This window comes from Cyrtonyx montezumae, unplaced genomic scaffold (assembly GCF_038088225.1).
Source record: "Cyrtonyx montezumae isolate F1298 unplaced genomic scaffold, pur_monq_1.0 scaffold_13, whole genome shotgun sequence".
NCBI lineage: Eukaryota > Metazoa > Chordata > Aves > Galliformes > Odontophoridae > Cyrtonyx > Cyrtonyx montezumae.
The window spans coordinates 28436455-28454408 of record NW_027071859.1 but is presented as its reverse complement, the minus strand read 5'-3'; the positions used below and the strand labels follow the sequence as shown (position 1 = coordinate 28454408).

Genomic DNA, 17954 nt, shown 5'->3' with positions numbered 1-17954 from the left:
TAATAAAATTTCCTTTAATCAAAATAAAATGTGACTCAGCCTAGTAACTTTGTTTAAATGTTTCATAAAGCTTCTCAGTTCTTTGCCAGCTTTCATTATTTTCCTGTTTGTTGCAGTATGAATATAACCTCCCATCACTACCCCTAGAAGTGATGCTCTTTCAAATTTTCCTTTGCTTTAAAGCATCAACAAGCTGACTCTCTTTCAAAAATAGTTCACATAAATCATTTTTACCGTGACTGCTTGCTAAGCTCTGTAGGAAACTGAAAAAAGCAACGCTAATTGGGATGGAACTTAATCACTCACTTAATTATAAGAATGCCCAAAGCTTCCCCACACAGGGAAAGGCAGCAGCACATGTTTACATGCTCTTCAGAGCAGAAGTCAGACAAAAGAGGCCCAAGGGAGTGAATCATGTATTTATTTCCTTGATCCCTTGGAAAAAAGAAATGCTTTCTTCTAATCATTAAAGAAGGAAGGAGGCAGGACAAGTAAACTTCCATGATTTGCTCTTCACTTTCACTGTTTAATACTCATCTAAGATATGACACAAAAATCCTGGTAGTATAAAATGGTTTTCAAGTGGAAAAATTAAGAAATGAAGAATAAAGATGATGCCATTTGAAGACATCTGAAACTGGTGCCTCCTTGAAGGAGGAGAGGAGCATCACTGCTCCAGATCTGAAGAACTCCCTCTGCTTTGTGCACATCCTGAGCCTTGACCCTACACCGTATGCACAGCGCAGTAGTGCTTTATGCATAACTCAGCTCTTCCTCCTTTCTCTTCTCATTAATGAGTCAAAGATTTCCAGATGAAGAGCAGATGAAGATATCAGAACTGGAATTCAGTAGCTGTAGTGCAGTAGGAAGCTTTACAAGTATAAGCAGAATAAAACATTTACACAGAAAACATTTTATAAGTGAGAACATTTCTAATGACCCTCAGATTTGGCAAAAATAGAAGCCAAAATTGTTAGAGCATTTTTTTAAATGTAATCTGAGTATACTTCTTTAGACTCCCATCTCTGTAAATGCAATTTTTGAGGCCAGAAACCTAATTTATATCTGTTATCATGTAATGCATGCAAGTTCCAAATATCTAAAATTCTAACATTCCCCGCTAACAACTCTCAACTATCTTTAGCTATTATTTAACTTCTCAGAAATTTTGTGCACTGGCAATATTTCATGGAATGGGTCCCACAGCTTAAATAAAAAGGAGTCCTGTTCATTTTGAGCGATGATCTGGAGAACCAGGAGACCTCCTAAAGACAATTCATTATATACACAACAATTCTGCAGTTAAAATAGCTGATCTTACTGTCAACACGCTAGCCAGCAATTTTAGAATGTCATATGAGAAGTGAAGGCATAGTGAAGGCGTACAGCAGGCTACCTGACACATGTGATAAAGAGAGGACCTTGGTTGGAATAGAATAAAATAAAATAACTGCTCAAAACCTATGGACTCAGAGTTTAGATCTGACTGCTAGATTATTTTATAGGACGTTCCTAATTAATTACAATTGCGACTGTAATGAATGAGAGCTCTATCATGGAGTTAAACAGTCACAAGAAAATAAATCTAGTGCCTAGCACAAATTGATATACTGCTAATAAAATACTACTTATCATATGTTGTGCAAATAGAGCAGCATGGCTTTGACATCATGCAGCCTCATTTTCAATCAGCAAATTTAAGCTATAGGAGGTGTAGAAGCAACCAAACAGAGGACCTTTGCCACTTCAAGTGAACCATATACAAGGTCAAGATGTTTGTGCTACTGGAAGGAAAACCTGTCATTTTTGCAATACATAAATTACATGGTAGTAACTGAGGACACGGGGGCTGAAATGCACAGTTGCATTCTTTCCACGGTTCTTGTAATATACTCTACCCTGAGGATTTTGAGCAAGTACTCTGTAGGGAGTGAAAGGCTAGAGGTCATGAAAGCATATAATGTTCAAGGATTCTGCAGAAATAAAATAATCCCTTAGAGATTTCTTTTTAATTAATCAAATGAAATATGTTTGTAATATTTCCAGGGCTGAATGCTTTTGATACTTTATTCAAAAAGCCACACAGCATCCTTAGCTTACAGCACATGCGCAATAACTTATGCAGAGGTGTAGAAGCATGGGACGGTAGTGTACAAGTACAGAAGGGCACTACTGTCCCTTGTTGAGGACTGCACACCCAACATAATATCAGCTCATCATTCCTTAAGCTCTAGCCATGCGAGACTGGAGCAGAGTTGATCTGGAGAGGTTCTGTTCCTCACAAAAGGAAGCAAGCAGAAAAAAGCTCAACTATTTGTTTGAAAAGGGGAGTGCTCCCCACAGCAGTGCCTGCTGTACTGGGGCTGTGCCCCATGGACAGCTTAGCTGGGGTCTCTGTTTAGGTGTACAGGCATGTAAAGGCACGCTGTATGAGGAAGACACGGAGACAGGAGTGGGTTGTGAGGCTGAGGGCTCAGCCAAGACCTCTGAGCTCATCAGGGTGAGCAGCAGAAGCACCCCTGCAGCACAGCAGCTCTTGTGGGAGGGCTTTGTCTGACATGACCCTATCAGCCTGTTGTCTATCATCTCTTCACTATTTGGTAAGATATTCTCAGATGATTCTTGCTATCATTTCAAGCTCACATTTTATGAAACCTGACTATTTACTATTCCCAAGGCCTTCACAGAGTGAAGATTTTCATTAGATCTGCTTGGAAGTGATAATTCCCTTCTAAACTGATAATAGGGATTGGAAATGCAGCATCCTGGCACCTTTACTAATTTTTGCAGGGTCTCATCTTCAGCGAGAGTTCTGGCAGCTGCAAGGCACATTTCACTGGAGACTGGATGTATTTCTAAAATCAGAGTACATAAGTCTTAGTTTTCAATTTAGCTCCCCTGCACTGCTGTTAAATGCTCTGGAGTGTCTGCAGCCATGCCACCAAAGCTCTCTCCGGCCATCAAAGCTCTCTCAGGTTTGGATTCAATTTGCAAATGCACATATGTAGCTGAAATAATTGCTGCAGTTGCCAGGCCCACTTTGGCAAGAGTAATAAATGGTTTACAGGCAGCTTCAGAGGGCTGTCGCTACTCATAATTAAAGGCATTTCTGCAACAGTTTTGGTCATGTTGCTCCAAGTCTCTTACACCAAAATCCTTTAGAACATGCCTGTGACCAGCTGAAGCGTTCTGCTTTACTGCTGAGAAACCCTCCTTCATATGTATCAGGGGAGTAAGCTTTTGTTAATGCATAGTGTAAGAGAAAGGCTATTAAATTTTCAGTCATGTTAGCCAATTACTGCCTCCATTAGCTCCTGTCTGGGTTACAAACCTTCCTTTACACGACAGTTTCTAACTGCTCATGTTTAGTTTTTCCAGCAGCCTTCTTCTGATAGTTTTGGCCCAGACTCCAGCCACATTCTTTATTAGAACTTAGTCAATCCTGCCAAATCTCTCCACTGACTATCTGCCTTAGATCACTCTCACCCAATTAAAGTTTTCACTTCCTTTTTGAACTCTCTACTTATATACTTGCTTATGTGCTTTGTTTTTTGAGGAGTTCAGCAAACTTCACCTTCATAAAGAGGTAGTTCCTATTGTACCTGCACTAACTGAAGATAACTTACAACCCCAAATCCCATGGAGTTGATCAAAAATCAAGCAGATTATAGAATTATACCATGTCCCAAGTTAGAAGAGTCCCACCAGGATGACCGACTCCAAATCCTGGCTCCGCACAGGACCACCCAAAGTCAAACTCTATGTCTGAGAGTGTAATCCAAATGCTTTGTGAACTCCAATAGGCTTGGTGGCATGGCAACTCCATTTGGGAGCCTGTTCCAAATATCTGAATGTCTTCTCTTTTGAAAAGTGAAGTTCATAGTAACAGCCTTTTTTTTTTTCATTGGATTACTGATATAATCATTTGGTTCTGGACTGGGGAACCTGTACCAAATTGCCTCTGTCAGAAGGGTCTTTTGCAAGTGTAATTTCTTTTCCCCGTAAACACTGCAAAGAGAAAAGAAGCCCCAGAAAAAACAGCTGCTCAAGGGTATTGTTTTGTGTACTGACATACATCTAGAAATGGTGGCTTCTAGTCTGGCTGCAAGATCAGCACACCAAAACAACTGTTTGGCCACAGAATACCTCCAGAAGGAAACTGGAGGTTCTGACAACTGAGAGAAATTAATAAAATGCTGCAAATGCTGTGTTTTCATCCAGAGAAAAAAATTCAAGACGTACTGAACTAAATACATAGTCTCCAGATCCTTTCCACTGAGATGTCAAAGCATGTTCAAACTATCAAATTGATAACACAAATGGAAAAAAAAAATGGAATGTATCAAGCTCGGCAGTGCTGGTCTTTTCCTGCAGTGGACTGAGTAAGGTAGCAGGGAGCTGCATCTCAGCAGTGAGCACAGTGGAAACTGACCTGATGAGACCAGTCCTAGAAGTACTGGACTTGGTCCCAGAGTGGAAACTTGGCATTTGCCTAAAACCTGGAGACAATGGAGGCTGTTCCTCCTGCCACAGATGAGAAATCAGTCGTATCTGTTGGCCCTAGTTCATAAGGGTGGACAAGGTGCTGGAAACTGCTGACAAAGAAACAGCTTGGGCTCACCCTGAGGAGTGGGAAGATCTTTAAGGGGTTACTCACGACAATGAAGTCTCTGTTGTTACTATCTTTTATCTACAGAAATACCCAAGGTGCCATTTATGACACCTTTTCCATCAAACAGAGACAATGAGAATGAGTGTGATCTCATGCAGATGGCTGCTATAAATAATAGTGAATACAGGACAAACGACAGGAGCATACTTCAGAAGTGTTTCTGTGATAAATGGGCTGATGAAAAAGTAAGTACATACTCGAGCGAGGTGAGGGACTGGAACAGAAGTGAGCTGCTGCTACCCTGGGAATGTGCTCAAAAACTGCTCCCTTCTCAGTTTACTTCCAGTTCAGTGCAAGTTACAGGCGTTTAACCTATGAAGTCATTTCTGTCTTGTGTTTTGACAGATACTGGCACTAACTAACTGATCACATGAGAAGCTTACATTTAGAGAGGGTACATTCAGACTTGCTGTGGTGCCTGAGTGTTTTTCACTTCCCAGTTCTGAGCAGTGGCATAATCACAGCTCCATGACAACCTGAACCCAGGCAAGCATCACACACTCCAGGTGATGCGGCTTCTGTGGGACATGAGCCATGGCTCATGCCCCATAAAAGAGCAGGGGCTGCTGAGTGACCCAGAGGGCTGCTTGGACACTGAGCAGTGGCTGGTACTCCTCAGGAGCTCATTGTAATGCAGCCAAATTTGGGATTCATGCATCTGAGAGCTCTCCACACAAGAGGCCTAGCCCCTAAGGATAACCTCAGCAAACACCTTTGGTTTGTCTAGTTTGTTCTTCAGGAAAGGTTTATTTACCCAGACTTTTCCTGACAAGATGTGTTGTGCACGACATTCTCAGCTAAGAGATGGGGCATTTCAGTTCAGTGCTTGTTTTGCAACCTATGTATTTGTGATAATGACTTCTAAAAAGGAAGTGGGCAATGAAATTACACTCTTGTCTGGATAGTTTTACCACAGATTTAGACATAACATAGGTGATTATCACTGCAGAAGTTTAAAGCTGCATCTCTTCACTTTGATCAAATGATTTTCATAGTACCTTTTCCATATAATTGGCATTGCTGCCTCCTATTATTGCTAGACAGTGTTTCCCTTATTTTCCTCCCTTTTGTCCAGGAAGGGACAAAACATTAATAAGCAGGGAAAAAATGTGAACATAGAAACCCACATCTGTGTCTTCTGGGGCAGGGATCCCACCCAGAGCTGTGTGAGGATATCTTCCAGTGCAGGATGCATTTCTAAAGAGGTTAGACTCATTTGGTGCCCTCATGTCCTTACTGCTAGAGGGCTGCGGTAACCTGCTGCAGTGCTTTCTGGTAAGCAGAACCAATGCCTCTGTCTTAGCAAACTTTTATAGATGAAGATCTTTGACTCAGCAGTGGCTATTTGACTGCTGGAGAGAACCTTTCCCAGCAAGGAAGGCAGAGAGGGGAAGCATCCATTTTCACAGTGAGGCAGGGTACAGGATGTTCCTTCCCACATCTAAACTACTCTTTAGAAGGCAGTACATGAAAGCAGTAACACTTGCTGTTTGCTAGTGCCACCTATCTCACCTACCTCATACAACGCCCCAAAGGTAAGGAGTAAAACCTAAGGCACCTGCTGGCATATCTCTTTCTGCCAGGTGATGGTATCTCTGGTGGCAGTGAGAGGTCTCCTGTGAAAACCCAAGTCTGTGGCATTCATTTTGCCCACCTGTGATTTTCCTCTTTTCTACCTGTAACTCTGTGTGCGCCACTGACACTAGACTTCTTATTTAATAAAATTGTGTCAGCACGCTGCTTGCACTACTGCCTTGGTATCCCCAACCCAATATCAAGATTCCTTCTGCTTTCCAGACATGGGTTGCATTCACCGTGCCAGTATGTAAGAGCATAGGGTTGGGAAGGCTGAGAAGAGTGTGACGGAAAGGAAGGCATCAAAAACCTCCTACCATCAACCACAGGTTTGGGCTGTGAGCTCTTCAGTCGCAGCGACGGCCTGAAGCGGGTGCGGTCATTGAAGCTCCAGCTCTTCTGGACCTTGGTGGGGCTGCCGTCAGTCGCAATGTCGGCACTCGGTGAGCGGCGATCTCCGACTGATGACTGCCTGTTCTTTATGCTCTGACCTCGTGGGCTGGCCATCCGGACCCGCTCCTTGAAACTTAACTTTTGACTGTGAAGAAGAGAAACGCTTTATATTCTTCGTTCCACTACTCTGTTTCAATCATAAGAGAAGATAATTTCTAAAAATTCTCAATAGTATAAACCTTTTTCTTACACACTTTAATTTTCATTGAATATATATAATTTGGCAATGGAACTGACTTGAAATAATTATCTGATAGAGACATAACCGAAACCAGTTTATCTTAAGTACAGAATAATCTTGTGATGGAAACTGAAATTAACAAACAGAAATATATTTAATAAAATTGTCATGGATTAATCTCTAGGATTTACGTTTTTATTGCCTGAATTTTAAAAAGGTTTATTCCCACGTTAATCAGCCCAGCTCAGTGCACTTCTGATCATCTCTTCAGATAGACAAGAACAAAATGTGTTCTATTATTATTGCATGCCATATAGTGTTTTTGTTTGTTTGTTTCTTTCTTTCTTTTAAGCAGGCAAGAATACTGTTAGTATCACCATGCTTTTTCAAGATGTGGCACCTTCAGAATATCATATGCATTGTTAGTGGTCACTCATATTCATAATTTCTTGTAATGGAACTTACTGGGACAAGACAAAACCAAAATTAACAAAACATCCATGAAAGAGAGTGATGACTGATTAACGGAAATGTAATGTTACCCTCTGTGTTCACTGAAGTCACTGCTGGATAGTGAGCTGGGACATCATTACTCGCAAGTGCTACTGGCACTTCAGGACAAACCCTAAGGCCCAACCAAGGTCATGGTTGTCACTGCTGGATCAAAGGTGGCCCTGTGTCCTTACAGCCAGCCAGGAGTAAGCTGATTTGTTCCCTTCTATGCTTGTAACCTTATCCTCCTATCATCTAAATGTGGGACATGTAGGGTTTCTACTTCTCAATACTCAAATTAACTTTGTTCACCTTCGAACATGATGAAAATGCTGCGGTCACCCTATCTATATACTTTAGCTTTCTCATTGTTTAGCCTTCTTGCTTTTGTCTGTTGCCTCCTGAAGCAGAAGGCACAAAGGAAAATGGAAATTAAGTTTTACACCTGCTTTGGTACACTTGTCTTATCTATGGGAACGGCCATCTTCATCAATGACACTGTTCAGGCAAGGGGACAGATGAAGTGAGCAAAGTAGGAGCTGCTCATGGTATAATGTTAATAGGTCTCACAGTCCCACTGCACTGACATAGGTTTTGGAGAATGTTTCTAAGACATCCAGAGCAAAGATTGTCTACTTGCAAACTGTAACTGTATTTGAAGTTAAAACTCTTTCTAGTACCCTCTTTACGCTTAACTTCTGCACACCATAAAATATGTTTTCAAGAGAAAAGAACTCTGCAGCTAATTAACTAATGCTAAAATGTACTTTGTGGTTCTTAGATGTTTTACCAACTGCACTCTGAAAATACAGAGTTAATATGTAATTATATGAAATTGAATGTAATTATAAACTTCTGTAGCTGTGAAATGTTGAGATAATCAGATATCTTTGTCCATGCATAGCATAGCATTTCATTCTGAATACAAACATAACTGAGAGCAGAAAGGATGCAATTTGTAGCAGGCAAAAGCACATGCCAGAAAGCTCAGATTGAGATAAGTTTCAAGAATGCAAAAAAATAAGCATATCAATAGGAAGATTACTGGATAAACATATTTCTATAAGGCATGTTGAATCACTTGAAAGAATACCTTTCCTATAATTTCTGAATGTAACTCCCTTCTTCCCTTTGCCCAGAGTAAGCAATTGTTGAAATAAACACATGATGGTGCTGGAAACGTAATCTGTTGCCACTGAAAATTGTTACCCATTCCAACAATACTATATATTGTTGCATACTCAATACCAAAGATCCTCAGAACCTATTATTTGAAAGAAAAGTGAGTTTTTAAATCTAACTTTCAATAAAAATTACATTTCATCTCAGGAATTTTTTGCATTGTACAAATTCATGAAAGCAAAAGCTGGAAAATATCTGTTAGCAACATTATTGCATTGTCATACAGCACGAACAACAGAATCAACATGGACTTCATCTTATTCTTGTACGTGCCACTCTTCTTATGGCTCAAATCGTTGTTGATATTGAAAATGAAATCAAAGTATATGTATTTTTGAGGAATCTTAAAGTAAAATCTTTCTGGACAGCCCTCTGCCTTTTATAGCATTTAAAATGAAAGAAAAAATGATAAACGAGTCATAAATAAGATCAGCATGGACTACATTTTTTTTTAAATATAATCTAAGTAGCTGCAAATTGTAAATGAAAAAAGTAAAATGAAAAAAAAGCATACATTGTTACATCAGTTAACTTGTATTAATATAAACAGTGCCTGCGTTTAAACAACTTGTGCACAAGATTATTTCAGTAATAAAAACTGAATGGTATACAATGGTTACTTAACCTGATTATCTTTAGTTCTCCAAACCAAAGGAATGAGGCAATGGTGAAAGGAACAGTAGATATTTCAGCTGTACTAGAGCCATTTGTAAAAGTGCAACACTGAGAATATTACTTTAAAATGCAGACCTCACACTTAAAAAGAAAATCTGCTTTGTAGCAATGGCAATGTGAAGGCATGCCAAGGGTCCATGCAGAGAATGCTGTATCATGAAGAGAAACAGAGCCCCTGAAGGAAGCCTGCTTTGGAAACTGTTTTGTATCTTGAGAGTTTCTCCAAAGACACTGGTTATACAAGTCCTTTGCTCTTGGATCCCTGTTCCTATTTTGAGACTGGTGGGAAATGTTCCTAGAGCCACTGGGTCCTACTTAGCACAGGAATAAACTGTGTGACATGCAGCAGGGGAGAACCCGTGCCTGGAAAAATAATAATAAATATTGTATCATGAAGAAATAACTGAATCAGAACGTTTTTGGGGTATGCTGGACAGGGTTTTTACCCACAGTGAAGTCCCTTTCCTTATAGGCTTTGCTCTCTCAACTACCTGTTGCAGTAGTGGTGGGTATAGCACTAGAGATACAGACTGAAGATAATCTTTTGACACTGCAAGCATTTTTGGTCATTCTACACTTGAATCAGTGGCCACTAAAGTCTTTAAAGCTCTTTACCTTGTTTTAATGATGGTTGGATTAGCACTGTCCAGTGCCTTGCTATAAATTCTCATCTTTCAGGACTTAGCCTCTTGTACTTTATGTGATTGATAATTTATTCCTGTTGTTTTACACACATATTAGCTTTCTATTACAATCTTCCATGACAATGGTAGTGCCTTTGGTCTCCCCTATACTTGCAGATTGCAATCTGTAGATACATTCACATAAGTAAAACCGAAGCTTTGAAGCAACTTTTACTGGAGTTACAAATGAAGCCTCTGGAAAAAAATGCAAGTGATTTTTTTCTATTTTTAATTTTGAAGGATTAGTTGCAGCATTTTACTGCTCACGTGTCTTGTCAGTACATGGATGAGCCATTCACCTCCCTGCTATAGAAAAGGACTTCCTAGCTTTTACAAATTCTCTTTTCCATCATAGGAGTAGGTGTTTAGAGACACTAGAGGTCACTGTAGCTTCACTGCATTGGAAAAAATAGCAGTTCTTTGGTGAACCAAATTACTGGACTTGGTAAGACTTCGTTTGAACTGACACGTGTCAACAAACTCTTGCTTTTCTCTCCCGTACTCACGGTTCTGTCTGTCTTCCATTAAGCATCTTCCTAGCATTTTTGGTTAATGGGACATCACTTTGTCTCCCTGTCCTGCTCCCGTTTCTGTCTTCCTACATTTCTGGTCATTATCTCTATACTTCTACCTCTGCCCCATATCAGTCTCTGACCTGCAGCACTGCTGCTTTCCACCAGTTAAAATCTGTGACTCAAGTCTCAGCTTTTCACACTGAGCAGGCTGGTGGAAGTGGGAACAGGAACAAACTGGAATTAATCAGAAGTAACTGAAAGGCCTGAGGGGGAAAGACAACTCTTTGAATCTTGAGTTGAGGCAGAAACTAAAGCTGACAGAAGTTATCACCCATGACAAATAACAGCAATTAAAAGTGTATGTTGATTTGCCATAGTTAACTTCCAATTAATATAGATGCTGACTCTTCCTAAGCTATAGATGACTTTATAGAAATTAAGCTAAGTTGAACAAATGCTAATGCAGAGGGTCATACAATGAGGTCTGATGTTCAAGCATTCAAGACTTCTCCACCAGTCTTATTCTAGGAGCCTGAATCCAAGAAACATAGTGTTGTATCTCATACCTTACCTTCAAAAGTAGTAACAAGAATTTCAAGGATATAATGTCTTAGTGTTCAACTGTAATATAAATAAATAAATAATAGTAATAAATCTAAATGGAAAGTCAGGGTTTTTGTGAATTTCCTTTGTCAAAACATTTTCTGGATGAAGAGAAGGTTTTTTTTCCTTCATTTTCTATCATCAGTTTGCATTTGTGTTGTTTTTTAAATTACTTTTTAAAGGTAAGAAAAATTGTAACGTGCTTTAAACAAAGTATGTTATCCCCTAAGATCCAACCATCCAGAAATTACCACTTCTGGTTAAAAAATGGTTCAACAGAATTCAGCTGAAGCAAATGGTTTCATGTGCATTCCTCCACCTTCTAGTATATGATGCAGGCACAGCTTCCACAGGCTGTGTCCAAGGGGATTCTTCTCAATAATGATTACACACTTGAACTGTTGATATTGACCAGTATGTTACATTTCAATTTTCTTCACTAGTTACTCAATGGAGTACTCAACTGTCATGAATGTAAAAATCCTCTTGGACTGCGGGAAATGTCTTTATCTAAATGCTCAAAAGTTGTATATATGTCTCTATAGGGTGATGCATTCCAAAAGTTCAAGTCTCAGGCAGAAAAAGGAATCTGGATGTAGGCAAATCATGGTGTGCTGCACACTGCAATTGTATGAATTTCAAATTACTGGAAATATTGCCATTGTATTAATGTCATTGCAGGCAACAAGCAGCAAGGGGAATTACAAGCACTTAAAAAAATAAATAAGGAAATGTCTTTTGGAGAAGTAAGGAACTTTAAAGCACTAAGGAGTGGAAAATAAATGAATCATGCACCTGATGTTAGTTGGCATTCTCAAACATCATATGAAGAGGCAGGATGCTGAATACCTATGTCTCCGAGGGATGTGCATCCTGAAGAGCTTCTGTTTATTACTACAAAGCTTACTAGGAGTGAGGGAAGATAGAGGACCGTGTTACTAAGCATTCCACTGCTAGGTGAGGGGTTAGGTTTTCTACCTCAAGTCAGATTCTTCATCACTGGCAATTCCTTTCTCATAAAGCGCATGCAGAGATAATAATTTACATTATTTCTACTTTTAAAAACAGCTATGATTTAGTAGATGAAGAGAATTCCAGAATATAATTTACATGCTTCTCTCAGAGCAGGGATGACTTTTTTTACCCCAAGCTCCTATGCTTGCAACTCCTCGTATTAAGGCTCACTATTTCCAAAGCTAAAAGAAGCCTACAACTGACAGGTGAAATTCATTCTTTGCAGATGCCCAAAGTATGTCCTACATACATTATGAGACTGTTTATGTCCTCAAGATGCTATAAGACTCCTTCGTCTTGACCTCATTTCTTGCATAGGAAGTATTTCAGCTGCAGCATATAATAGAAGAGAAATAAATGCTATTTATGCTCAGTGTGCATTTATAGCTACAGATAATTTAACGTAAAGCTTTCTAAACAGCTCGCAGAACTAGTACTACTTTACAGAGAAATCTCAGTTTACACCACATGTTGAGCAGAAAGGTTGTCCAACTTTTCTTTTGATAAAAAATTAACTAGAACATATATGTGTACTATTTTGAGAAATACAACATGTAATGTGTTGAAAATATTTTTCTTAAAATCACTATGAAGCTATAGCTGCATAAGCATAGCTCTCTTAACTCAGGCAATAACATGCAGTTGCCTAATGAAAGATGGTAGGTCTACACACAACAGAAGACAAAAATTTCTGCAAATATAAAATTTGATTTGGTAGACAAGAAAATATAGCTTTTACCTAAAGTAATAAAAGTTTTTTCTCCACTGTTATTAGAATAGAATATAGAGCAAAGAGCATATTCAGAAAGAAATCCAGTGCATCACTTGAACAAACACATCTTCATTTAAAGAGTGAAACAAGAAGCAGCTTACTTAGGTCACATAGCATCCCATGCAAGTCACTCAGCAGTTCAGTAAGAGAGAAGTTAAATAGTCGAGGACAGTCATCTCTCAGTACATTGCAGCTGTTTGCATGTACATTTTTACAACAGAAGAACACATACATGTATTTTAAATGATATAAACATAGAGCACTATATCAGCATAAGAACAATGAACAACTGCTGACAAAACACACCTTTATAAAAAGGCACTGAGTGGTCTATAGGTTTTTACTGTAGACCAGGATCTCAAAAAGTTAACAAGTTCATTGTTATGTCTACACTAGTATGTAACAGTGAACACACAGGTGAAGATTTGTTGAAGGGGCAAACATCTTCCATTCAGTGTAAAAAAAAAAAGTGAAAGAATATGGCTAAATCACTGATGACTTTTAAAACCACAGCAGCTATATTTAACAAAGGGGCAGCTTATAGCAATTTATTTCCCCCTCCATCACTGTTTTGGAGACTTATTTACTGTCAACTCCAGTCTCACTTTAAAAACGCTGAAAGTAATTTTAAATGTTGTTGAAGGAATACGAAATATGACCAGCAAGCCTAAAAAGTTTTGATCAGGCTATAATAATTCAGTTATAATAATTCAGTGATAATAAGATCAGTTCATTGCCAGCAATCCTATATAGGTAATGTTTGTGAAAAGTAACAGAACTGACAGTGACAGTTTCTTGCAAATGCTGAAGTAGGTTAAGCGCTCCCAAGGGACACTTCAGAACAAATCCATTCACTTCAAGGTACTCTGGTAATAGCAGTTACGTGCACTTCAGGGAAGAGGATGGAGTCAGACAGCAGGGAACTGGTCTGAAAAGTGAAGAGGGATGAGGGCAATTTTGGCAAACTTTCCACCTGCTATTTGCATTCTGGGTGCTGAAGTGCTCAAACTGCTCACAGATGATTAAATAAGCAAAAAGAGCTTGCAAACCACATGCACAGCGTAGGTGCATTTCAGAAGTTGATGCGTGACTGATGCTTTTTTCTTGTCTGTTGATTTTCTCCTGGGATGTAAACTCTCCTCTGACCCTGCTTTACTGATTGCCCAACGCTTACTGACTCACACTTCTAAATAGTTCTGGGGGCAGTATAATTTCTTCTCTGGCCACCAAGTCCTTTCCATGCCCTAAATATGCAAACTACACGTAAGGAAGAGGGGCAGAATTTCCATGCCTTAGAACTGTGATTAAAACATCTTCTAGGGACATGGCTTAGTGGGCATGGTGGTGATGGGTTGACAGCTGGACTAGAAGATCTTGGAGGCCTTTTCCAACCTTAATAATAATTTTGTGAGCATAGGCTCTTCAGGGCTTTATTTACTGCATGAGGGCAGCCCTGGTCTCCATGCTACAAGCAACCCAGTCCTCTGCCTGCATCCAGGCCAGGTGGCAACACATCTGTATTCATAGAATCACAGGGGTTGGAAGGGACCTCAAAGAGATTGAGTCCTACCCCCTTGCCAAAGCAGGTTCCTTACACCAGGTAAAAATTCAAATTCAAATTACTTAATTCAAATTATTCAATTTATTCAAAGCCAAATGACACCACATGCCTCTACTCTACAGGAGCCAGAGGGCACATCTCTCCTCCAGAGCAGGGTCTGTAACAAGTACTTAGTGCTCAGACTTAGAAAAGTAATCAAATAGCCTAATTTTTCCATTCAAGCTATTTTCAGCATCATTACTCTTATCAATACAAGTTAATTTGTGATTTTGATTATTATCTGTTAGCAATTTATTGAACCTATTACACAGAGAATTGAACAGCAAAAAGCTTTTAAGCAGTAGAGATTTCATAGATGAAAGAAATAAATTGAACTACAAACCTGCTAGAAGCTTCCCCTTGTTCTTTTCTTCAGGTCAGGGAGTGGGAGGGAAAAACATATTTGTTATGCAGATAGTAATCACATTACTCAGTTACAGATGATGTTAGATATATGCTAAACGTAAATGGATGTGTTAATTAGTGTACAACACACATGATACATTGCAACCACAAAAACATTCAGGCAAGACTCATAGCTACAGTGCTTCTGAAAAGTAAGCTTTCCAGTTGTTTTAACACATGCATAACATGCTTAGTACGTACCACTGCAGACTGAGTTGGCAAAGCACTTAGACAAAATGCATTGCTGACACATATATAACAGAAAGCTGTAGGCTTCTGTAGGCTTTAAAAGGTTTAATTTTAGGGTATCACAGCAATAGGTTTTTAAAATATGGTATATTAGCAATAGGTATTTAAAATAACAATTAGATGCACTTTCAAGGGACTGTCATATTTTAAAATACTTTAGATGGGATACAGCTTCATTATTTCACATCCATCCATTTGTACTAGTGTTGTCTTCAGCCTGTTTGTATAGGTCAAATTTTTTTGTACATTTATTAAAATCAATATTCCATGTAACTTTTAATCTCAAAGCTCTTTGTAGTTTGAAGCATTTTGGAACTATGGTTATGGTAATTGATTGCTTATGGCTCTGTTCTTGTCAACTCTTTGAAATTCAGAAATCAGCTTTGTGTACCCAGCCAAACCTCTTTTTGGCTGAGTTTTTTGGCACACAATTACCTTTTTACTGTCATGTGGATGTTCATCACCCAGCTTTGAGAGAAACCACTAATTCTCTTGCACTGTCTGCAATAACAACAGTTAGGATGCTTATCAGAGCTTTCCCATCAGGTTCTTATTGTACTCCTTTCTGATCTTTATTATCATTTACTTCCTGATTTCTATCCTGTATTGGATCAGTCAACTTACTACCTTCTGGAAAATCTTTAATTGGGCTGTTGAAGGGTCTTGGATGGCCAGTGCTCTCTGGATTCTCACCCACACTATGGCCGTGAATAAATTCTTTTTGCCAAGCTGTGATATCAGGTGTTTAATTACCTTCCACTGACTGGGTGCATAGCTGAGGATACAGTTTCCCTTAAGGAAACACTAAATATACTAGAAGTAACGACAAGAAGCAGGAAATTCCCCAGAGCATTCATTTGCAAACTGCCATAAAGCTGTTCCTTTGGAAAGGTACTCTGTAGCTATAGTCTAACACAGAGGCACAGTCTAGTCAGAGTGCAAAAATAGTTTTTAACTGAAGGAACAAGCTCTGTATTAATATTTTCTTTCTTAAATATAAATTGAAACTAGGCAAATATATATATATTGATAGTTCAAGGAAAAATTCCATTCATAAGTACGTTTGTTCAAATGCTTGTTGGTTGCTGTGACAGAAACAGAGGTACATGCCAAAGACAAATCATCAGGGATTGAACTTCCTAGTGAGTCTGGTTTCAGTCACCCTTCTAGAGTAAGAGGAAGATGTGCTTTCCATTGTCCTCTTTACATTCAGGCTCTCAATAAAACAGATCTAGAGAAGAGCAGTTAAATATGTTTCTGCTCCACGAAAACAGGGACTGGAGGAAAGCAGAGAAGTGGACAGCTGTTGGTTGACACCCCAGAGTGCATTTGCAGTACTGCCACACTGCCATTGCAGTACTGGGACTAAGATGTGTTCCTTAGTCCCCACAGGTCAGGAAGAGTCTTTCAGTCCTGATCTTCACCTGAAGCAAGCTTTTTTTTTTTTTTTTTTTTTTTTTTTTAAACACAATCTCCTGAATTTATACCAGAATTTCATTCAGGATCCAAACTTTCAAGACTGAAGGGAGCCATTTTTTCTTAGACAGTAAGTAGTATTTTCCAATAGGCATGTTCTTCTAAAGATCTGTTGCAAATAAGGATATACCTTTACCAACAGCATGCAGGAGGAATTAGTATAACTTCAAAATGGGACTGTGATTATTAATGAGTATGTTAAGGCACAGCTGGTATGGAGCATGGATAGCAGTAAAACATTCCCCTTGATAAATAAATGTTTTTTCATTAAAACGTTTCTAATGCCTCTGTTCAGTGATACTTCTTCAATAAATGAAGGTGATTTGTATTTGTATCTCTTTAGTAGGCTCCCAGATAACAATGGCCTGATCTGTTAGTTGAAACTTTTTAAGAGAACTGAAGAAGACAAAACAAGACAAAACAAACAAATAGTAATTCTCTATGAGCTCGAACAGACATCAAGAATGGCACCAGCTGCCATATTTGTACCTACTTTGTAGGGCTGCAGGTATGCAAGGCCTTCAAATGAGGCTTCCAGGTAGCAATGGAAACCGATTTCTCATCAGCCGCATAACTACGCCATACACACTACGTGCAGGATATGTGATAAGAAAGAAAAACAAGGCAAGAGGGAGCAGGGGATGAAACAAAAAATTGAAAAGCAGATTAGTAACCAATACAAGTCATGGCTTTCTTTTATCATTCATAGCACTGATACATGCCTGAGGGGAGGAAGAATACTTTCATAATATCGCCAGGTGGCAGTCAGGTTTGTTCGGCTGGTGTCAGTGGAATAAAACCGCCAAGAAGCCTGGTATGGGGAAACAATAGAAAAGCACAAAGGAACCAAGAACATGAAGTGACAATGCCACTGAACTGGTTATGGAGAGAGTGGATTTTGCTCAGACTGGGATGTCCGTATTAGGGTGAGCATGTAAATACCAGTAAAAACCTACCAAAGCTTTTGTAAATCAGAACATGGTATGGCAAGTGTTATTAGCTTCATGGAAGTACCAGAAAACATTCAGCATATAAAGGTGCCTGAAAAAAGCATCACAGTGATTTAGTTGTGACAATTCCATAGGGGAAACCCACACAAACTTTCAGTCTCAGGTAAAGAAAGTGTCATAATACATTTTGTAAATGATAATGAAAACCAGACTAAAAGCATTTAGAAGAGAAGTATTCTCTGTGGTTTGAAACACTACTAAATGCTTAGAACTATGAAATAATTAATTTCAAAGGTGAGCGACCAAAGCTTAGCACTGAAAATGTATTCAACATTTAGATTTATAACTGCATGTGGTTAGTAAGATAGATTCTCATCTCTGCAAACTGGTACAGCTTTCCTGATGTCATCATAACTATATTAATTTGTACTAGCTGAGTATCCGTGCTTCCTGTATA

At 39.0% G+C, this 17954-nt stretch overlaps 1 protein-coding gene across 1 annotated transcript in view; it reads right to left on the bottom strand.

Annotated features, from left to right (window-relative positions):
• The window catches only part of KCNQ5 (potassium voltage-gated channel subfamily Q member 5), a 244422-nt gene that overhangs the window by 14583 nt on the left and 211885 nt on the right, over positions 1 to 17954 (bottom strand). Inside the window, exons 8-10 of the mRNA XM_065730893.1 lie at positions 17041 to 17135; positions 14761 to 14787; positions 6565 to 6785 (exon numbers count right to left, since the gene is read on the bottom strand). Of these exons, the coding sequence (XP_065586965.1) occupies positions 6565 to 6785; positions 14761 to 14787; positions 17041 to 17135 (343 nt within the window). The remainder of the gene's footprint in view (positions 1 to 6564; positions 6786 to 14760; positions 14788 to 17040; positions 17136 to 17954) is intronic.